Source organism: Rhinopithecus bieti, unplaced genomic scaffold (genome assembly GCF_001698545.2).
Source record: "Rhinopithecus bieti isolate Rb0 unplaced genomic scaffold, ASM169854v2 scaffold_8601, whole genome shotgun sequence".
Taxonomy (NCBI): Eukaryota; Metazoa; Chordata; class Mammalia; order Primates; family Cercopithecidae; genus Rhinopithecus; species Rhinopithecus bieti.
The window spans coordinates 2,625,317-2,648,964 of record NW_016806193.1 but is presented as its reverse complement, the minus strand read 5'-3'; the positions used below and the strand labels follow the sequence as shown (position 1 = coordinate 2,648,964).

The 23,648-nt window shown below is 37.2% G+C and overlaps 1 protein-coding gene across 1 annotated transcript in view; it reads left to right on the top strand.

The window, feature by feature from the left end:
• Positions 1-1,777: 1,777 nt before the first annotated feature.
• MAGI1 (membrane associated guanylate kinase, WW and PDZ domain containing 1) overlaps positions 1,778-23,648 on the top strand; it is a gene marked incomplete at its 5' end in the record, with an annotated part of 103,684 nt that continues 81,813 nt past the window's right edge. The window contains 5 exons of the mRNA XM_017875026.1: positions 1,778-1,860; positions 6,862-6,897; positions 12,104-12,161; positions 15,515-15,660; positions 18,279-18,371. Coding sequence (XP_017730515.1) covers positions 1,778-1,860; positions 6,862-6,897; positions 12,104-12,161; positions 15,515-15,660; positions 18,279-18,371 — 416 coding nt within the window. The remainder of the gene's footprint in view (positions 1,861-6,861; positions 6,898-12,103; positions 12,162-15,514; positions 15,661-18,278; positions 18,372-23,648) is intronic.

The following is a 23,648-nucleotide window of genomic DNA, read 5'->3' as shown; positions in this document are numbered from 1 at the left end:
ATAACCTTCTTGAAATGACAAAATTACAGAAATAGAGGTCAGATTCGTAGTTACCAGGGATTAAGAAGAGGGTTGGGGAGAATGGTTGGAAGGGAACCAGGTGTGACTATAAAAGGGCACATGAGGGACCCCGGTGATGATGAAAATGTTTTGTATCTTGACTGTGTCAGTATCAGTATCCTAGTTGTCACAGTATACTATAGTTTTGAAGGATGTTGTTATTGATGGGTTCTAGGTAAAGGGCGTGTGGGATCTCTCTATTCTTTCTTTTAACTGAATGTGAACCTACAATTATTTTTGTTTTAAACACAGTTTTTTTTTTCTCAATCCTGCATAATCTACTCTCCTGACAATGATTCTTGTTACTATCTTACTGCATAGGAATAGTGCAGACTATGGATTCTAGTGCAAAACTCTCTGGGTTTAATTCCCAGTTCTGTGATGTCTCAGCAGGGTGTCCTTAGACAAATTGCTTTACCTTTCTATTATCAGTTTTCTCATTTGTAATATGGGAAGCAATAATTTTAATGCTAATAATACTTCTCTCATAGGGTTATTGTAAGGATTAAATAAATTTTAACATGTAAAAGAATAGATTCTGGCAGTCATATGTGGTCACATTAAGTAGGATTGGTGGTGGTTGCTATATTACCTTTTGTTATTTTTATTTTAACACAGTTGATATGACGTGTATACATTTGCAGATTCTGTTTTTCTCTTAAGCCATATTTTTTTTAACAATTAGTAAGATTTGAATCAAAAATAAAGAACTTTGGCAACCCCTCTGCCCTGCCAACTCCCAAATTTACAACCGAAATGTCACAGTTCAAACAAAGTTTTAAGTTACTGCCTAAACTTAATTTTTAAAAAATTTCTTGTTTTCATGTCTAGTTTGTAGCCAGAACTACTGGACTGGAGTTGTTTGCCCCACCCCCTTAGCTGCATAGTGCCCTGGGGGCTCAAGCAGAACTTTGTCCCAGCCACTACTTTGGGAAGCACAAAGGCTGAATGCTTCCAGCCATTCTGGTGACATTTCTAACATGATTGAATGACGATATCTTTGGGAATGTGTCTGTACACTTTCATATCTGCAGGGCCCCAGTCACTATCTGTTGAAATACTTCATCTAGAATTGAACTATACCCCTTAGAAGGCAGTTGAGTGACATGTTTAGCCTCTCCAAGCTTATCCTTGGCCCAGATTCTATTTATGACGAGTAATTGGGGGCTGCCATCATTATGTCCAAAGCATAATTTAGGACACTGTGATTTAATGGTGTGTATTGGCAGTTTTGAGTCATTTATATGAATTGAGGTAGTTTCATGCTGTCAGGAGAATTCTTATGTAATATAATGAATGAAATAGCAGCCCTCTCTGTGAGTTTCAGCATCTAAGATTCAAATCATAGTTATATTTAAAATAAATTGAAGTTTTCTCTGTGACAAATGCGAAGTCTAAAATAATCTAGACAAGGGTAGATGGTATAGGCAAGGGGTATCATTTGCAACTCATTTTCAAAATGAAACTGGTATTACTTTTAAGCTTTCAGTAATTTAATAATCATATGTTACGTAAGTAAAAAGCCTACCTAAGACCCTCCCCAAGCCATTTTATAATTCTAAACTCAGGCCGTCTTCTGGTTTGGATTTGCTGTTGGAAAGTATCTTTGTTGTGGTTAAGGAAGAAATACTCAAGAGAGTGTAATTCCGTCATGGGCTTCTTGCTTTTTTTTTGTTTTTTTTCAAACAAATTCCTTATTTTTGTTTCTGGATTGCAGCCATAATACGAAAACAACATCTTGGTTAGACCCTCGGTGCCTGAACAAGCAGCAGAAGCCTCTGGAAGAGTGTGAAGATGATGGTAAGGGGCCAGGCAGGTCTTGGGTTAAGTGAATTGGGGGCACTGTTCACATGTGCAAATTTTAAAGAGTCGTAGCCAGGTCAGTCGGGTCTTAGGTTGAGTTTTTAAAAGGTAATCCAATTTCTGCTAAATGGACTGTGGTTTACAAAAGCAGGAGGAAAGTCAGAGTTGTTTCAAGAGAAGAATTTGTTTACACATGAAGACAGATGCATACTGATATCTCCATTAGGAGCAGAACAGTCAAACTGTTCAAATGAAGATACATCCTCTGTCTTCAGGAACTTAGAGAAAATTCTAGAAAGTCTCTAGGAATAAAGAAACCAGAGATGCTCTGGTCACTCACACATTCTCAGCTTTAACCCTACCTTTTAAAAGTCTTAGGGAGAAAAGTTGGGAGTTTTTCTTGAACTCTACTTATTTCACATACTTCCCTAGTCTTGGAGGTAGGGGAAACAGATCTAGATATGTTTGAGAATCTCTGTGTAACTTACAGTATACCCACAATATGTAGTAAGTGTATTCTTTTGAGACAGAGGTTGAGGTGTTACCTAGAGCACCATTCTCCCTGTTAATCTTGGAAATGAACTAACGGGCTGTAAGAGCTTTAGTTGAAAAAGTTCATTTCAAGGCTTTGGGTTTTTTAATTACTTCTCCAAAATGAAAAAAAAAAAAAATTAAAACAGAGCTAGTGTGTCCCTTTTCAGTACACCAACGTCTATCCCAAGTTTTGCCAAAATTATTTTTTGATGTGGAAAAATGAAAAGGGAAATGGTTTGCTTTGCTCTGCTTTGCTACTCATTATTCAAGTCTGGCATGTGAATTAGTAGTATAAATATTAAATATGTATTTTACTGTAAGATAACAGAACGTTATTAATTTGTCCTATAGTGCAGAATTGTTGTATATATAAACTTAAAGATTTTTTGAAAATGCAAGGCAGTAAAGTATAATACTGTGAAAACCTTGTACTCCACGATCCTTCTATTATACATGGTTTGCAGGTTACATTAAATGACGTAGACTATTGTGTCGGTATTTATCTGAGTTACTTAAAATGGAAACAAAAGTCCTTCTAACTTAGGAGGCATGACCAAGATGCTTGTTTTATTTTGGTTGCTTTGTTTCATTCCTGAAGAAGGAATAGAACAGGTTCATTCAGCTGTGGTATTTTGCATGCTTGAGAGATAATGGACTGTACTGATTATTTCGGTATTCTGTTTAACATATAATACCAGTTGAGTATCCCTGATCCCAAAATTTGAAGTCCAAAATGCTCCAAAATTGGCCAGGCATGGTTTGGCTCACACCTGTAATCCCAGCACTTTGGGAGGCTGAGGCAGGAGGATCACTTGAGCCAAGGAGTTTGAGACCAGCCTGGGCAACATAGTGAGATCTTGACTCTACAAATAATAAAACAAAAATTAGCGGGGCGTGTTGGCATGTGCCTGTGGTCCCAGCTACTTGGGAGGCTAAGACAAAAGGATCACTTGAGCCCAAGAGTAGGAGGCTGCAGAGAGCTGTGATTGTGCCACTACACTCCAGCCTGGGTGACAGAGAGAGACCCCGTCTTAAAGAAACAAACAAAACAACAACATGCTCCAAAATACAAAACGTTTTGAGTGTCACCATGATGCTCAAAGGAAATGTTCACTGGAGCATTTTCGATCTTGGATTTTCGGATGAGGGATGCTGAGCCAGTAAGTATATTACACAAGTATCTCCCAATCTGAAAATATGCAAAATCTGAAAATCTTTTGATTCCAACCATTTTGAATAATACTCAACCTGCACATAAATAATGAATTTTCAAAGATCAGAGCATAAAACACATTCAACCCTAAAACTTCATGGAACAATAATTTAATCATTATTTGATGCCTTATGATTTTGAAACCAATTTAGGCACTCATTACCATAGGGTCTTCAATGTCAATATCCTTTTTGTAATTATTCTGGGAATGTATGAAAATGCCTGTTAATACAATATTATAAATGATAGAATATTGCAATAGCTTTTACTGAGAAAAACTGTACATAGATTAAAAGTATTGAATAGAATTGACATTTTGTTACCAAATCTAGTGATTTTAATTCTTAAAATTATCTTTTGTATTAATATTATTTCCTTTGGAACAAGAATATATTCATACCAAATGCAATTAGTTTAGTAATTATCTCTTTAATATTAGAATTCATATATTCTGTTTCTAGTAGAAATTCTATGTGTATCTGTGTGCCTGTACACACAAACAGTATAAATATATAATCAGATTATGATAAGTATCAGTTTGCGTTTTCTGTTGCCAGTTAATGCAAAGCTGCCTTGTTATTATTTATATTATAACACAAAGCAGAAAAGCATATTGGTTGCAAATATTGTCCCTGTATTTCTTTCTGTTCTCTGTAGGTCATACATATGGGGTGTAACAGTATAGCATCATACTTAATTATTGTAAAGATTTAATATGTTCTATTTCCTATCTCAGAAAATCGAGAAACTAGTTTGAGATTTTGGTGTTAGTGAATGACTCCTTCTGTCATTGTTGTGTCCAGTTCAGTTAGAAGCCCTCAACCTTGCCTTTGAACTCCAGGCCAATATTTTAATCCACCTGATTGATAATGTCAACAGTTGTCTCAAAGAGACTTCTGACTCAGTCATATTAAAACCATTAAAACTGATTATCTTTCCCCCCAAATTTGGTCCTCTCTAAGCGTTTCCTGTCTCCATTCCTGGTGAATTTATGCATACTCAAAATTCCCCCTTGAGCTGTCACTTTTTTTCACACCTATTTCTAACCTGTGAACCAGCTAAATTCACTTGGCATCCTAAATATCTCTTGGATCCATTCACTATTTTTTTCACCACATCTACCATTCTCCTCTGGGGTCATGCTCATCTCCCATACAGACTCTTTTCACTCTCCTTTTTATGTTGCACTCCGAGCAATCTTTTAAAATGTAAATGTGATGATGTTATCACTGACAACCTCCACAGGGTCTGCTTAGGAAATGCCAAGTCCATAGCTTGCTTCTCTGAGCCCTGTGTGGTCAACCTCTCTAGGTTTTCTCACACTATTTCTCTGCTCTCTGCTCTTCATCCCCACTAGTGCTCATTGAGTTCCTGCCTCATGTCAGTTAAATGTGCATTTCTATCTTAGAATACCCTTACATTTCACTATACTCTTACATTTCACAATAGTTATTGAATACTTTCTGTATGTCACATGCATCCTAGGTATGCGAATGTATCAATGAATACAACAGACATTAAACTTTGCATATCCTTCAGGTTATATTTCAGGGAATTTTTCCATGACTTTGCCCCCAAAGATATGATTAGGTCACTCATGTATCTTACTCTATTGAGAACTTATCATGATTTTAATTTTAGTTTTATTCGTGTGAGCTTTGGATTTGTCTCCTGTTCTGGAAAAGCAGAGATGTCTGATTGTGTTTTTTGAGACAGAGTCTTGCTCTGTTACCCAGGCTGGAGTGCAGTGGCACAATCTCTGTTCACTGCAACCTCTGCCTCCCTATTCAAGTGATTATCCTGTCTCAGCCTCCCGAGTAGCTGGGATTACAGGTGAGTGCCACATGCCTAATTTTTTTGTATTTTTAATAGAGTCGGGGTTTCACCATGTTGGCCAGGCTGGTCTCGAACTCCCGACCTCAGGTGATCCACCCGCCTTGGCCTCCCAAAGTGCTGGGATTACAGGCGTGAGACACCATGGCTGGCCCCGATTGTGTTCATTTTGATATGTCACCTAGCATAGTGACTGGCAAGACCTATTTATCATAGGTCTTGATAAATAACTACTGAAGAAGTGAACAAATGCTCCCAAAGACATTAGATAATATACAAATGGGCATTTTCACAGGTAACTTTGTGTAAACTAGATTCTCCTTTTAAGAAACGGTGCCAATCAAAACTTATCATTGGCATTGGGATCATTTTTAAGTTAAGAGTTTACAAGGTGTCTAGGCCCATGTTGGTTATTTAAGTCAATCATTGATTGATTGGTTCATTCATTCATTCATCAGCAAATATTTAGCACCTAACATGTGCAGAAAGCTACACTGGGCACTGAGCCTGTTGTGGTGGTGAAAATAGGCTCGATCCCTGTGTTTGTGAAGCTTGTGGGAGCCACTTGCCCTATAGCTGGGGAAACATGATGTATGAAATGATTTTTGTGTGTTCTCCTATGTTTCCTTCTCAGTAATAATAAAATGTTTTACTGACAGCAAGAGAGGAGGTCAAGAACGGAAAGGATTTGGACTTGTTTTGCTCACTGAAATTTTTGAGGACATTTTAATTCTAATATTTCTGAGCTGCTTGACTTAGAAAGTGTGTGTGTGTGTGTGTGTGTGTTCTCACAAAAACAGTAAAATGCCTCCCAACACTCCTTCAGGGCAGTTTTCAAGGCTTTCTTCCTTGATATATTTTATCTTGACATAATTCATCTTTCCAGCTCCTTTTTGAAAGACATCAAAGTTAGCTCATTATACAGTCCACACTCTCAATTTGACCTCACCTTCCATTTTTCAAGCAGCACTGTTACTTGTAAGTTAAATAATGCTTTAATTGTGAGTATAATTGCCTCACTGATTAGAGGATTATTGAAGGATTAAAAGGACTGATATTGAAAGGTCTGACAGCTTTGTTTACTCCCAATAAGGTCTGTAATAAGTGACTTCCCACTTAAGAACATTGAAACCGCAAAGGTATTTGTCATCTTTTACAACCAATCAAATCCTATTTTGACATGCAAGGAAATGAGCCATATAATTATTTTGCCAATATCAGCTCTTCCTGTTTTGTGATTTACACTGAGGTCGCGAGTTTACTATCCAAGCCAATGAAATAAGCCACAATGCAGGTAAGGACGAACTAGAGTGATGTGTTTGCTGCTGTTTTCCTGAGGAGATTTCCTTTCTTGGTGCTGGTGTCTGAATTTTGCTTTCTCTCTTTTCTGTCTCATTCCTGCTATTCCTTTGGAGAAGAAGGGGTACACACCGAGGAGCTGGACAGTGAACTAGGTAAACCTTTCCTGCCTGCTGCTGCTGCATGACACCTGCATGACATGGCCTGCATGGTTTTTTCCCCAGTGAATTGCTTAATCCCTCTGTTTCTTTAGTTTGCACTCTTCCAGTTATGATTTTCGTTCTAGCTTATCCAGGAAAGGTCAGTCTCACAACCTGCGTGTCTGACTGCAGGCATCACGCAGAGTTGTAATATATTATGTTTACAAAGAAAATGTCTGACTGAACAGAGACTAGAATGAGAGTTAGCAAATTGGTAATAGGTAGTCTTGTAAAGTGAGGATTGGGAAAGAATCGAAGAGATGCTTGCTGTGTCCCTTGAACTTCCGCGTAACCTGTCTCAGTCTTATTTCTTTATTTGTTTGGTGTGGATGGTTTTTTGGGTAATACAAAAAAGCCAAGCAGAACAAACAGAAATCTATTAAGACTAGTTTAAGGAGCATTATAGGAGCACTTGCAATAAAAGAAGGTCACTGAGGAATTGAATAGTTAAGTCTTAGGATCATGTTGTTATTACATCATAGACAACATGTTGTTGACCTTGCCGTTATAGTGAGTGGTTGTTTATATAGTGATGCAGCACCTATATGTACTGTTTGCCTTAGAGTTGTGCCAATGCAAATCAAGTCTTGACTACTCTAGTTATTGTTTAGGAATAATTCATGCTAGCAGATGACGCCAAATTCTTGTTTCTTTGCTATTGGAATATATTGAATTATGTTCACTATTAAGTTCAGTCCTTTTATGTTCAACCTTGAACAACATTAAAATTAGTTTGCATTCCATCTGATACATTTGCTGATGGATAGATAGGAAAGCATAAATTTCAGCTAAATTGCAGATGAAAGCCTCGGCTGATGGGAAGATTCTTTAGCAATTGAATATTGTTTAAGTAGAAGATTGTTTAACATCAGTATGAGTGGAACTGTAGGAAGATTATTGAATCTGCCTGGCATTTTTGAGATTGCCTGAAGACCTGAAAATACAAATCTATTTAATACAGATTATTGTATTCATTTGATTTTCTTTATTTTTGTTACATGAGATAAAGATAATCTGTCTTGGTTGGCTAGAATTATGATAGAATAGAACCAGGCTCTGTTTTTTGTAACATTTGAAACGTATCTGTTGTAATTGATGCACATACCAACAATGGTCGATAACTATTGATCGATCTATTTTTAAAGATGTTTAATAAGTTGTTTTTGTGGTCATTGTAAGAGGAATGACTTAAGGTTCACCCTGAATGATAGAACAATTTGAAACTAATTTGATCGAAAAAAGAATTTGTCAATCCAATGATATTAGTTAAAGTAATTGAAAGAGACAAAAATAGGTTTTCCAGACACAAAATGAGTGTCTTAATCATTTGTTCAGCCAATTTCAACTACTCTTGCTACCTGAGTAATATGTGTGAGAGATCGCTCTGCTGTCTGCTGGCAGCCAGTGGAGATAGCACAGCTGTGTACAGGGGCACAACCTTATTTGCTTCTCTGGAAATTTGAATTTGAAATTTTCAGGAAAGAAGTTTCTGAATTTTACCCACATGTAACTGTGATATCGTGGAGACTTGCTTATGCTGTTAAAGACTCTAAACATGAGTTGTCTTGGCTTTCTCTGGGTTCAGATCAAGCTGTCTGACTCCCCTGCTTACTGGCTATGCAAACTTCGAGAAGCTATTCACCTTCTTTTAGCTTCCCTTTCCTTATCCATAAAGAGGGGCGAAAGAGGAGCTCCCATGGTCCTTATGAGGGGATTTAATGAAAGTGTGTTTTATTATTTGTCCCTGTGATCAACACATGCTATTAGCTATTTGCAACTTTATTATTTATTACCTAATTTCCTCTTCTTGGATTTTTCCATACTTCCTTTTGGTACTTTTTTCCGTTAACACAGCACAAGGGAGGAATGTGTTCTATACTGTAGAAATGACCCAAATGTGTTCTTATAGGAAGGGTAGAGATAAAAAAAAAAAAAAAAAAAAAAAAAAAAACCTTTGATTTTTGCCTGCACATGTCCACTGTGTAAAGAGTAGCACACGTGCACACACACTGTTTTCTGTTGCATTCACTTCAGATTCTGTTGACAAGCTCACTGCTCATTTTCTTAATAAGAGGGTCCTAATTTCAAACAATAGCAACTGTCAGGTTTTCAGTGAACAATGCAATTCCAGATGTGACAAGGAAACCCTCTTTGTAATCGGCCTCTGAGAGGCGTGGGCAGTTGGCTTGGGTGTTGGACACAGATCATTTGATTATAGAGTTGTCATTTCTGAACTCTGTTGTTTGAGCTGGGTCAGTTGCTCTATTATGTACTTTGGTTTGCAGAATTTATCACATCCTTTGCAGAATCTCCCCAGAATTAAAAAGCACCTGCAGAACCTTCTTTTGGAATTATAGGGTGTTCGTATGGTGAAAGCAACTAGGGGAGATAGAGCCAAGAAAATAAATTCTCCTCCCAACCAAAACTAAGTCACAGTTTTGAAATGTATCTCTGGTTTTGAACATGATTTTCAATCTATACACAGACAAATCTCTTTGAAAAGAACTTAGAATCTTTGCTCAGTATTTGCTCTGTGGAGACAAAATAGTGCAGCATGAGACTTTCAGAGGCAGGAGTAGCAAGTACACAGGCCACAGACATCTGTCTTATTCCTTTTGTGCTTTTCTGGAACAGCTGCGATTTGTGGGCACTTTCTATGTACCAGGAACTGTGCTAAGTGTTTAGAAGTATCCGTGTTTAATCTAGCATTGACTTTTGAGGTAAACCCAGGAGAAAGATACGGTTCAGAGATGTTAAGTAAGTAGCCCAAAGCCACAGAATAGTAGGCCTAAATGAAAGAACTAAAGCTCAATCTTATATCTGGACAATGCCAAAAGGATCTTAGCCACCTGAAATCTCTGTGATAGGTTGTGCAGTCTCATCTGCTCCCTGACTGTGGTTAATCATATGAGGATTCCTTTTTAAGAGTCTTTAGAGTGTTTGCTTAAAAAATTATAATGTCATTATTTTCTGGACTTAAATATTTTATACCTTTTTCAGTTTTTTAGAACCAAATGACAAATTCTAGGACAAATATCTTCCTATTTAAAATCGATGACCCATTTCTATTTTAAGCATTAGGAGACTAATTTCTATGATTAAGTTAATCACCACATTGGAAGTGAGAAACTATCTTTTCAGTTTCTGGAGTTTGCTCATCTGTTCCAAAAGATGTGTTTAAACTGACAAGTGTCCAGAGATGCTAGTTGACTGGCCCCATTTTTCAACTCTAGAATATTAAGTTGTTGACTAGGCACTAGGAAAGAAGTCACGGGTGCCTTCTTTTCTAGTACTCTCCTCGGATCTCCATCAAAGCACGTACCACGTGGCTGAATTTTCTGCTTAGATGATGCACTTGCGTTTGTCTTCGTGTCCCTGGTGCCTAACATACCCTCAGGCAAACAGTAGGCATTCAACAAATGTTTGTCAAATTAATAATTGAGTAACTTGAAAGCTTAATATTTCCCCTTTTTTATCTAAAGATAATCAGGCCACATATTTCAGGTTGCAGATTTTGAAAAGAGATGGTATTTCTATGAAAGTTAATGCAGTCTCCTCACACCCACCTACTCTTCTGCCCTGAACAAATGTATGACTGTGCACCAATTTGCATTTTTTTAATCTTCGATTTCCCAACTCTTTGGAAATATTTTCCTGGTTCATTTTCATTTAAATGGTAATTTCCAGCTTTGTAAGGGGAAAGCATTTCCCAGGCATTTAATTTGCATCGGTCCGCAAGACTCAGTATATAAAAATGCCGAGTTGTATCAACATCTGCGAATTGGACCTGTCTTGCATTTTAGTAGCTTATGTGTCCTACAAGTCAAAGACTTCTTTAAAACCTGCTAAATGTTTTTTCTTTTTAATTTAGAAGAAAAGAGGGGAAAACCTGTCTCTTTGTTTGCAAACAAGTAACATGTGGAGCAAAAACCATGAAATTAATGTCTCTTGATGTGCAGCCAAATCTGAAGAAAACATAAACTTTAAGTAATTAGTCTGTATAAGTTTGTGTACATGTGCATGCCTCCACCTCAGTCTGGAACTGTTTGTAGCATATATAAGCCTTCTGCCCTGATGACATGATCATTATTTAAATTAGTGACCACATGATTCCTGGAATTAAACAAAAATCTATTTCAAATATTTCAAGTCTGTAGTATTCTATCAAAGTTGGTCTTAATACCTCCTTCTAGGACTAATTATTCACTTTAGAGTGTGGTATTACGTAAGTTTGCCTTGACTACATATCAGGGAAGCTTTAAAATTAAGTTGAATAACTGTTGTTCTGCCTGAAAGGATTGTTTAATGACAAAAAAACACAACCTAGTCCCTTCTTTCACCAAGTAAAATAATATGGTGCAGTGGGCCTTTCCACAACAGATTCCTGTTCAGACAGAACTATTACCTGTTTAATAAAGTTTTGGCCTTTGATATGAAACCTTAGGAAGTTCTGTAGAGCGTGGTTGAGTTTTGAGAAAGGCACATACATCCCCTAGTGTGATGGTACCACCACATTTAAAGAAATAAAATCGTCCACCTTAGATAATGAGCTTTCCGGGATCAGGAGCTGTGTTACTGCTTTCACAGGTTAAGTGCTGGGAACGATGGGCCAGCCCAGAGATAGCAATTGAGTGATAGATGTGTGCAGTTCAAAAACTCAACTGCATTTTCATTAGGAACAAGGAGAAGATAAGATGCAGATTTTATTTTATTTCAAGGAGAGCAAAGCAACACTACTGTACTGAAAATGAAACATTAATTTTCATCCATTTTTGCTTGTGTAATAAGATGGCCTAGAAACAAAATGAGAAAACTGTGAACATTTAAGATAGGAACTATGCATTCAAGGCAAGTTTAACCTATATTTTCATTAAAATCTAATTTAATAGTGATTTAGAATAAAGGCATCTGGGGCTGCATTTTATTAAATTTTATTTTCTTGCATTAAATACCAGTCAGTAGATGAAGAATTGCTCTTCATGTAGAAAAATACACTGATAAAATAATAGATACTTTTTTTTTTTTGGTTAGGATATACAGCTTTAATTGGATTTAAAGCATTTTTATGAGTCTTCCTCTTTTTGCCTAACTCAGTTGTTGAAAATACCCAGGCTCTTCAATAATATGCTCTTCTTGCCCTAAATATTCTTTTATTTTTCAGAACTGCCTGCTGGTTGGGAAAAGATTGAAGACCCTGTCTATGGTATCTACTATGTAGAGTAAGTGCCCATTCACAATCCACACATTAGTTTATACCTCTCTATAATTATGTACATTTGTGTTAAGTACAGCCTGACATCATTAAAAGGCACAAACCAATTAACAATGTTAATTTTATGATGAAAATATGTATGCATATTTTAATGAATGNTTTAAAGCATTTTATGAGTCTTCCTCTTTTGCCTAACTCAGTTGTTGAAAATACCCAGGCTCTTCAATAATATGCTCTTCTTGCCCTAAATATTCTTTTATTTTCAGAACTGCCTGCTGGTTGGGAAAAGATTGAAGACCCTGTCTATGGTATCTACTATGTAGAGTAAGTGCCCATTCACAATCCACACATTAGTTTATACCTCTCTATAATTATGTACATTTGTGTTAAGTACAGCCTGACATCATTAAAAGGCACAAACCAATTAACAATGTTAATTTTATGATGAAAATATGTATGCATATTTTAATGAATGAGAAAATATTCAATAAATCTGAAAATAGCAAATCATATTATTAAATTCACATGGACAGGATCCATGTCTTTTGTTCACCACTGCATCACAAAGGCCCAACATGGTCCTGGCATATGGCAGGTACTTAGTGAGTATTAGTTGAATGAATGAATGAGAAAAGCCAGGATTCAGTAGACCAGATGAAGAGGGATTGTTTATCTTTACAAGGAGTATCTGATTTGTCTACTTTTTGCTCTGCCCAGATCTTAACTCCTTAGCGATTACTTCTTTATTCATTCATACATTCCAAAAGGTTCAGCCAGGTAATTTATGAAATGTTGCCAGGATTGAGGAGGAAATGGAGAACTAGCCTAGGACGCAGACCTTGTGTGTTTCTTTGTTTCTCTCTTGCCTGAGGTTCTTGTTTCCCATTTTTAAAAGTCTAAAACCCTCGTGACTTCTTTATTGTGTGCCTTATTCTAGCATTGGGCTCCCACTTTTTCCTTTCATCAAAACTGTTGATTGATAGGATGATACTAAAAGAAACCAAAGGTTAGGCCATTGAAAAAAAAAAAAAAAAGCTTTGTATTATATAACTTCCTCTGAGAAAAGTGAGAGGTAACAAATAAAAGTTCCTTCAAAAGAAGCAAATGCCATATAAATGTTGTAGAAACATAATCCTACCTGCCACACTGAAGATGTAACTATCATATTTTCTTTCCTTTTTGCTGCTGGTGATGAAAAGTCATTTGTATAATACCCTGGTGATAAGAACATAAGACAAAAAAAGTGCCAGGCCATAAAATAGATGCCCAGCATCTTATTGTAAAAATTATGAGTTCAATATAGCAAGTGTCCTTGGCCAATACTAACTTTCACCTCCACTTTGCCTGACAAGAGGGATTGGTAATATGGGGCATCAGAGAGGCAAACTTGGCTGTCCCTCTCACCCTCAGAAAATAAATTTCTGTTGTGTGCCCCAAAGATCATCTTTCTCACAGATGTACTGTGGGGTTTTTACTATATGAAGCTTGTTTTGAATTGTCCCTCAACTAGTTTATGCATTAAGAGAGAGCAGGAACAGATAACAAAAGCTTTGATGGGTGAAGACACAAGTTGTTATCTTACAATACAGTTCTCCCTGTGTCTTTTCAGACTTATGTGCCTGTTAGTGGTAGACTATTTCTTAGAATGAAATTGCTGCAAGAATTAGGAAATAAACATGTAGGCCTTTAATAAAAATTAAGAGCAATCAGTCTATCCATTCTATTGATAAACCTGCTTAAAAAAATAAAGCCTAGCTTTTTAAAAAACTTAAGAGTTCTAAATAATCATAATAGTATGCTTCTAAACTTCTAATAAACTATTATTTTGAATTAAGAAAAATAAGTCTGGGCATGGTGGCTCATGCCTGTAATCCCAGCATTTTGGGAGGCCAGAGGAGGTGGATCATTTGAGGTCAGGAGTTCAAGACCAGCCTGGTCTGCATAGTGAAACCCCATTTCTACTGAAAATAACAAAAATTAACCAGGTATGGTGATGCACACTTGTAATCTCAGCTACTCGGGAGGCTGAGGCAGGAGAATCGCTTGAACCTGGGAGGCAGAAGTTGCAGTGAGCCAAGATCGCACCACTGCACTCCAGCCTGGGTGACAGAGAGAGACTCTGTCTCAAAAAAAAAAAAAAAGAAAGAAAAACATATATGTATATGCTTACGTTGTGTGTGTATATATATGGTGTATATGTGTGTGTATATATACATACATATACATATATTTGGTGTGTGTGTATATATACACACATATACATATATATGATGTGTGTGTATATATATACACAGACACATATATGGTGACATGTGCCACCATACCCGGCTAATTTTGGTATTTTTAATAGAGATGGGGTTTCACCATGTAGGCCAGGCTGGTCTCAAACTCCTGACCTCATACATGTGTGTGTGTGTGTGTATACATATATACACACATATATATGTGTGTGTGTATACATATATATACACACACACACATATGTGTACATACACTAAATAAGGCCATAGCAAAAAAAATATCTGTATATGTATGCTTATAGAGGTGTGTGTATGTGTATGTGTAGTTTTCATTTTGCCATGCAGGGCCTAATTAGTTTTGTAGCTATCTAAGTGTTTGGATCTTTGTCATTTTGAGCACATCACGTCTACTTAGTTAACTTTATTTGGAGTCTCTCTGCCTAAGGCCTGTACTTTTAATTGTGCCTCCATGTTTAGTGATCAAAATAGTTAACAGATGTGAGTCGAGTTCTTTGTTTAACTTCATTGTTTGGATGAATGCTTATGCTTCTGTGAACCCTACTGTAGACAGTTACACAGCAGTTCTGGCATTGTATGTTATAGACAGTGTCACACAGCCACTTTAATCTTATTTTTCAATAATTCCTTAATCTACTTCTTGTTGAATTAAAGCAGCTTCTCCTGTCAGGTGGTATCTTGGACATTTGGAAGGGGGTCAGTGGTTAAAATCCTGGGATTTGAAAGCAGAAAACCCTGAGCTTGCATGCCTGTTTACTGCTTACTAGCTATATTATGCTAGATGAATTATTTAACTGCCCAGACACTTACTTTCCTTATTCATAAGATATGAATAAAAATAGGACTTACCTCCTGGCATTTACTGAGGAGTTTTAAATAAAATGCATATAAAACTAGTAGCCAGTGCTTAGTGCATATAAGCAGTCAGTAATGGAAACTTTTCATTTTTATTTCCTCTTTCTAACTGAGCATTTTAACACACAAGGGTTAGCATCTCAGACCACCTGCTTTGCTCAGTTTGAATCCAGGGACTTGGTCTGATTGGCATTTTGCTGGTGGGATGAAGTGTTTCAAGCTGAATACTATTTGCTGTCTTCCCCAGCCACATCAACAGGAAGACACAATATGAGAACCCAGTTCTTGAAGCCAAACGGAAGAAGCAGCTTGAGCAGCAGCAGCAGCAACAGCAGCAGCAACAGCAGCAGCAGCAGCAGCAGCAACAGCAACAGCAGCAGCAGCAGACAGAAGGTTGGCCTCTCCTCAAGGCTTTTTCTTGAGCAGGGGAGCATGGGGCGAAATCTGAGCGCTGACACCCTCGTGTGGTCAGAACTGGCCTTGATGATTGAGTCCTCTCTTGCCACACTGAAGAGTTAACGTCCTGTGGGGAGGAAGAGAACCCCATCTCCATGTTCCCCTGGATGGCCAAAGTGGAGATCCTAATTCAAAGGCACCCAAATCTCCCCTTTAATTTAGAAAGGAGCATCATTAGATCAGAGAACTTTGGGGAAGTTGTTCTCTTGCCCCCGCAGTATTTGCATTGCAACTGGTAGCTAAATCCAAACCACTTTTAGCATTTTTACTTTAAGTGGAGTTACTGGGCATGAAACTAACTTTTAATTTTAGGAACATTACATGTACAGAATCAGAAAGAGCTGGTAGTTTGGGGTGCTTTTTAAAAATTACAGACTAATTCATGCTGTTTGTAAAAATATGGGCAGTTCAGGAGTATAGAACATTAAATTCTCCCCTGCTTACCCCCTTCCCATTTTTGGAGATAAGCCCTGTGCAGAAATTTTCTAGGGATATACATATATGCATATTTTAATAAAAATCTTACGATAATTTATACATATATAGTACGTATGTGAGACCTCTTTTCTCACTTTTTATTTCTTGCACGTATTTCAAAGTTAGCTAATATAGATTTAGCTTATACTTTTTAATGGTTACATAATGTTCCATTTTATGAATGCCTCTGCTTTATTTAACCATTCATTTATTACTAGATACTCTGGCTTTCCCCACTTTTTCATTGTGATCTTTTGGAATCATAAGCTTAATACTCTCCTCAATATAATATGTGAATATGAAACAGAATATCAAGTGTAATGCTTCTGTTACTATAATATTGAATATAATAAATACAAACCATAGCCTACAGGTTGGCAAACTTTTTCTGTAAGTAGCCAGATAATAAATATTTTAGGCTTCGTGATTCATACAGTCTCTGTAAGAACTACTCACCTCAGCCAATGTAGTATGCAAATAGCTGTAGACAATACGTAAATGAATAGATGTAGCTGTGTTCAAATAAAGCTTTATGGGCACTGTAATTTGAACTTCACGTCATTTTCATATGTCACAAAGTATTCTCCTTTTTATTACTTTTCAACCATTTGAAAATGTAAGTTATTCTTGGCTCACAGGCTATATCTAAACAGGAATTGGCCCCAGATTGGCTAGTGGGCCATAGTTTGCCAACCACTGCCCTGGACTGTACAGGTTAGAGAGAGTAGGTATGTGTGTCTATGTATATTCACCCATTGAAATGTTATCTACCTTAGTCTCTTTTCTAGCTAAAAAGAACTCTTCTCATATACATTTAGTAGGTACAAATGCAGCTTTTGACACATGGGTATATTAAGTGGTGGTGAAGTGTGGAGTTTTAGTGTAGCCATTACCCAAATAGTATACGTTGTACCCATTAAGTAGTTTATCATCCTTCATCCCCCTCCAACCCTTCCAAGTTGCCATGGTCTCTTATTCTACACTCCATGTCCATGAGTACACATTATTTAGCTCCCACTCATAAGTGAGGACATGTGATATTTGACTTTCTGTTTCTGAGTTGTTTCACTTAAGATAATGGCCTCTAGTTCCATTCATGTTGCTGGAAAAGACTTATACTTTTATTCTCTTTTTTATGGCTGAGTAGTGTTCCATGACATACCACATTTTCTTTATCCAGTCATCCACTGATGGACACTTAGGTTGATTCTGTATCTTTGCTATTGTGAATAGTGCTGCAGTAAACATACAAGTGTAGGTATCATTTTGATAGAATGATTTCTTTTTCTTCAGGTAGATACCCAGTAGTGGGATTGCTGGATGGTGTGGTGGTTCTGTAGAGGGTGCAGTCATTTACATTCTCACTGACGGTGTATAAGCATTCCCTTTTCCCCACATCCTTATCAACATTTGTTGTTTTTTGTCTAAAAAGAATTTTTTTAATGTATCTTTCCTGAGCTGATAAAACTTGGTAGTGTTAGAAAGTGTCGTTTGCAAATGAGAATGTACAATTGAAAGTGTTAGCTGAGCTGGAAGTGATTCCGGGGTGCCATCTCAAGGGTCACTCACTGTGAGTTATGTCTGGCCTTCCAAGGGGAATAAGATTACAATTAGGACCCAGGAGTATTTGTAATAGGTCTTGTTTGGATTTCAGAGATAGCAGAAGAGAGCACTATTAGCAGTCTGCTGAAATCTACCTTCATCTTCCTCCCTACCTAAGCCAAGCTGGCCTCAGCAGCCCAGCTCGTGTCTCAATCACATTAGAGAAATTTCTCCCTTATACACCTGCCATTAGTTGACTGTATATCTTTCCTAACAGTTTTTAACTGACGTTACTTTGGACTTTCCAGCCAGAGAGAACTGGAGTTTTTATTCATTATATCATAATATTTCTTTCCCAAAACGTCTTAGACAAGAAAAAAAGAGCTTCATACAGTGAGGTCAGATAACAACTTCTTTTTAATCTAAGCTATCTGCCCTTGGTATATTGCTTTGGATATTATTAATAATAAGGTGAATCATAAGGAAGTCAATGAGCCATTTGAAGGAAAATAGGAAACTTTCTTTTCTTTTCATAGAATGGACAGAAGATCACTTAGCCCTTGTGCCTCCTGTTATTCCAAACCACCCCCCAAGCAATCCAGAGCCAGCCAGAGAAGCTCCACTTCAGGGTAAAGTACTTGTTTTTCTAATTGTGTTATGGTTTTAGCTCAAAATCTAATTTTTTAAAAGATATTTTGAAAAGTGCAATCTCGTAACCCCCAAGTCATTCCTTTGATAGTGAAAACCATAAATAATAAAAGCAATGATAAATGTATTGTTAGACTTGTCAAGAAAAATTAGGAATCTTCCTGAATAATTTTTTCCAACTATTTGTAATATTTTAAAAATAAAGACTACTTGTTAAATGATCATTCAAATCAACGTTTCTCAATGTCAGCACCATTGCCATTTTGGGGTAAGTAAATCTTTGTTGTGTGGGGCTGTCCTGGGCATTGTGAGATGTCCCCTGGCCACTAGATGCCAGTAGCGCACAGCCCACCTCTCTTTGTGACAAGGAAATTGTCCCCAGACATTGTCAGATGTCTCTGGGGAGCAAACCCATCCCAGAGATAGGAATCACTGATTTAGAGATCACAGATATTTAATAGTATGTTAAAAAAGATAAATCTGAAACTCAGCATTAGATATTTCAAGATTCTAGCCAACATATTAGGTTTTGTCTAAGACTTTCCTGTAAATGCAAATGGTTTGATATTGTGTTTTCAGTTCTCATTCCCTATTCTTGCTGCAGTTTTGGTATTTATGCGTGTTTACAACGTTTCAATGGATCTTGTTTGTTTACATTCACACATAGGATGAGGCCTTTATAGAGGATTATTCTTGAAAATTGGAAGTTCCGGAACCTTGCAACTTTCAGGCCTCATTACTCTTAAATTATAGAAAATACTTGTGTTTAGTTTTCTTTTTCTTTTAAACAAGCATCATGTTTGACAGAGTTGGGGAATGTTTGTGGTACAGAAGCAATAAAATACTATAAAATTTTCCTTCCTTTCTACATTTTAAAAGAGATTTAATTGTGTTAGATATAAAATGATAAGTAGAATAATTCGTTTTAAAATTTTAATTCCTTCATTATAATTTTCATAAGAAAGAAATTGTTTCTCTACTAGCTGACATTGTCATGAGATTAGAATTAATATCAATTTATGTAAAATAATTTCTGGCATGAATATACTTTTTAATGGTGATAATGGCTTTAATAAAGATAGGATATAGTAGATAATAATATGTTGATTAATATCAGTATGACTGTGGATTCCTCAGTTTTGTGGGGTTTTTTTGTAAATATAAAATTCCTTCTGTCGGCTCATGCCTTCTTACCTTCCCCTCTGTCACAGTAAGTTAGCCTCCTTTCAGTTCTTTTAACTAGCAAAACTGTAGACCGTTTCTGAGCCTTTGCAGAGGCTGTTCCTTCTATTTGCAGTTTTCTTTTCCTCCTAATTCTTATTCTGCTAACTCCTGTTCACCTCAGGTCTTTGCTAGATTCCCCTACCATGTTTACTCTTAACCATCCTGTACTTTACATTTATGAAATTTAACCATTGTAATTAGTGTTCATTTATGTGCTATTATTTAACAATAGTTTCCTCATTAGACTTTAAATCCCATGGAGGCAAGAGACTGTGATTCTCTGTTTTTTGTTTTTTCACTGTGAGATAATCCCAAACAAGGCATAATCCGTTGTTATCTATTTCTGATGACATTATTGAGTGAAACAGTATCCATCCATCTATCTCTCCATCCATCCACATATACAAATAGAATAGCCCACCAGACTTTCTTACATAACTATCTTAGAAATTAAGTAAATTAAAGCTGTGAAGGTTCAGGTTCTGGGTGCCAAATGCTTAGTGCACCAACTAAGAATTGAGATGGTATTTATCTGTATTAGACACTTCATCTCAGATTCTTACGTCTCTTTCACTCAACCTTTTTTTCTTTTTCTTTTTTTCTCTTCCTCCTTATTTCTTTATATCTCTTCCTTATTTCCTTAGTCATCTAATGATTGACTAAGACATCCACTGGTGCCTTCGTTCAGGCTGCTATAACAAGTTGCCATAGACTAGGTGGCTTAAACAATGAACATTTATCTATCAGTTCTGGAGAGTCGAAGTCGAAGATCAAAGTGCTGGCAGATCCAGTGTCCAATGAGGGTCCACTTCCTGGTTTACAGACGGCCATTTTCTCACTGTATCCTCGCGTGGTACAGAGTAGAGAGAGAAAGGACTAGTTCTCTTCCTCTTCTTATAAGAATAAGCCCATCATGTGGGCTCCACTCTCATGGTATAATCACCTCCAAAAGGCCGCACTTCTAAATACCATTCAACAGTGTCTGGGAAGGTTCAGGCTCGTTGAACTTTCCTTGGGATTGACTCATTTATTCTTACAACCCTTCTACTGTGTAGTCTCTCTGTTGATCCACACCTTTCAAGCACCTTTATAATCTTTGGAATATAACTGATACCAAAGAAACCAGTTAAAATCCATACCATTTGACTCCAAGTTGTGATTTCAATAAACATTAACCTAGACTTTAGCCTCATTGGTTATAACTCTGGGTTACCTGCCTACTGGTTAAGTGTCTTGATTAGCCATCTAGTGTTTAATCTTGGGCAGTATCTAGCGTTGACAGACTGTCAGGAAGAAGCCATATAGCTAATTTGGTTAGATTGTTTGGTAGTAATTTTGCCAAGTTCACAGGCCACCTAAATTCTCCCCTAATCAAGGGTGTACTTCTAATCCCAGCAAGTGCTAATTTGGAGATTTGCTCTTATGAAAACTCTCTAGCTTCAAGCTTATGCTTGAAGAGATATTTTTGCAGCTACCCCTCTACCACATTCACTCTACCACCACCACCATCAAAACAATAACTCATTTATTGAGCTCTTAATTATGTGCCAAGTACCTTCCTAGGCACTTTACCTACATTATCTGCCATGGTTGTTTCTCACAACTATCGTATGAAATAGGTATCATCATTACCTCCATTTATACCTGTGATACTCTGGCAGAGAGGTTTAGTAACTTGCCCAAGGCCATATAGCCACTAAGTAGCAGAGCACAGATTTGAACACTATTCTTGAGGAATAGTTTAACTTCTGGTTGAAAGGTTTTTAGCTGTTTTGGTTTTTGTGGGATACCTCATTTGTGTAGTCTAAATCTATTTTGTTCAGTATGGAAGCCGCTGGTTACATGTTGCCATTTAAATTTAAATAAATTATAGTTAAAAATAAAAAAATTCAGTTTTCCAGTCTCACTAGCCATATTTCAAGGGCTCAGTGGCTACATGTGACTAGTGGCTGCCATATTGGACAGTGCAGACACAGAGCATTTCCATCATCACAGAAAGTGCCATTAGACAGTACTGGTCTAGGGTATTTAAACAGTAGTGTCAAGAAATGACATTTCTTTCCCCTCCCCCCAGCCTGGCAGGGAAATACGCACCTAAGGTTCATTCAGGTGCAGAGCTTTGGGGCAAGACCCAGAACGTCCTGATCAGTGAGTCTAAGGAAGGAGCTGAAAATAAGTACATTTTAAAAAGCTACCCAGGTGATTTTCCCTGGGTAAGACACAACCAAGCCTTACCACTGGTGACTGGTAAACAGAGGTTAGGATATTAGAAAATTACATGTACCACAGGGCTGCAGCTGAGAGCTCCAAATTCCATTCCTTATGGGGTGAAAAGCATTTCTTTCCAAAAGCTGCATTAACTAATGATCCACCCATACGTAAAAAGGAATAAAATGTGCATAAATGTGAAACCCTCTGATCTTCCCTCCCTTGTTAAATATTGGAAAAGGAAGTCAGTCGTATAATTTCAAAGCTCTGCTCTTGTCTTTATTAAGTTAACATTCTCAGCACAAAATATGCTAATGTATTTTTTTTTAATTAGATAAACTGCCAGGCACATTTTCACATTTTCTAACTTAGCCTATAATAAGAGTGAAAAGCTCCAACACCCAAACACCTCTTTTCAGCCTTCTCAAAGACATGTTAAATATCATTTCTATGTGCTTTTATTTGTTCATTCATTCACTCACTCAACAAACATTTTTGGAGCACATAAAATGTACCAGACAATATTCTAGATACTCATGGAGCTAACATTCTAGTGGTTTTATGTACTTGCGTATCAATGCCCCTCATGCATGGGAGTGGGGGACAGTAAGAAAACCAAAACAATAAGTAAGATGTATATTCTGTTAGAAGGTGGTAAATGCTAAGGACAAAACTAAAGCAGGGAAAAGGGATTGGGAATGTTGGAGGTGCTGCAATTTTTAGCAAGGTGGTTAGGGAAGGTCTTGCTGCGAAAGTAATGGCTGTCGATGATGTCTCTGCGTAACTGAAATGTGTTTCCCTTCAGGGCGCCTGGAATGCCCTAGCAGCACCTGCTGCAAGAGTGTAGGCCACTCACCCTCCTCCCCCTAAAGTAAACTTTGGGGGTTATCTTACCTCACCTCGATTTCCATCTGATAATTATCTTGGCAGCTGTCTCCCCAAAGCTCTTAGTACAAGTGACACCACCCTCCCGATGCCTTAGCGGATGACTTTGCCTGGCGAATCCTTCTAAGTCCTGCCTTTCTTTAGCCACTGTGACAGGGCTGTAGTTTGTCAGGCTTCCAATAAGCTTTAGGACTGTGCTAGAGAGCAGGTTAACGAAAGGACCTCTGATTGCTGGCAATTTAAAAGAACCTTCTTTGCAGGAGCCATAAACTTTTAAAATATGCAATTAAAAATTGTATGCATGCCCAGAGACCTTTTAAGCCCTTTTAGATATAACTAACCAAAAATAACCTTCTTTCCTAGGTGCCAGGCTCCTAGTGCAGGAGTGTAGGGAACTAATTTCTCCCTCTTTCTCTCTCTCTTTTTGTTTTGGGTAACATTTTTGATAGAAAAGAAACAGGGCAGATGGAGAAGCTGTGTGTCGCAAGAACAGGGTATAAGAAGTAAGTAAAGTTAGAAGAGATGAAAGAAGCTGCTCATGAAATTAGGTCTACTACTTGGGATAATCAGAGAAGTTCCAATAAGTTTCTCGATTACAGAGAAGTGCCTAGTAAAGCCCAAAAGAAAACGTTTTGGTTTATGTTCAAAATGTTATTTGTGAATATATCAAGAAAACTCAATAAAACCTTAGGTAGCATGTTTGGGGGTAACTTAGCTATATCTCTATCTGTACATTTATTTTAGTTTTATTTTTATTATTTTTTTGAGACAGAGTTTCACTCTTGTTGCCCAGGCTGGAGTGCAGTGGCGTGATCTCAGCTCACTGCAACCTCTACCTCCTGGGTTCAAGTGATTCTCCTGCCTTAGCCTCCCAAGTAGCTGGAATTACAGGCATCTGCCACCTCATCTGGCTTGTGTATATATATATATATATATATATA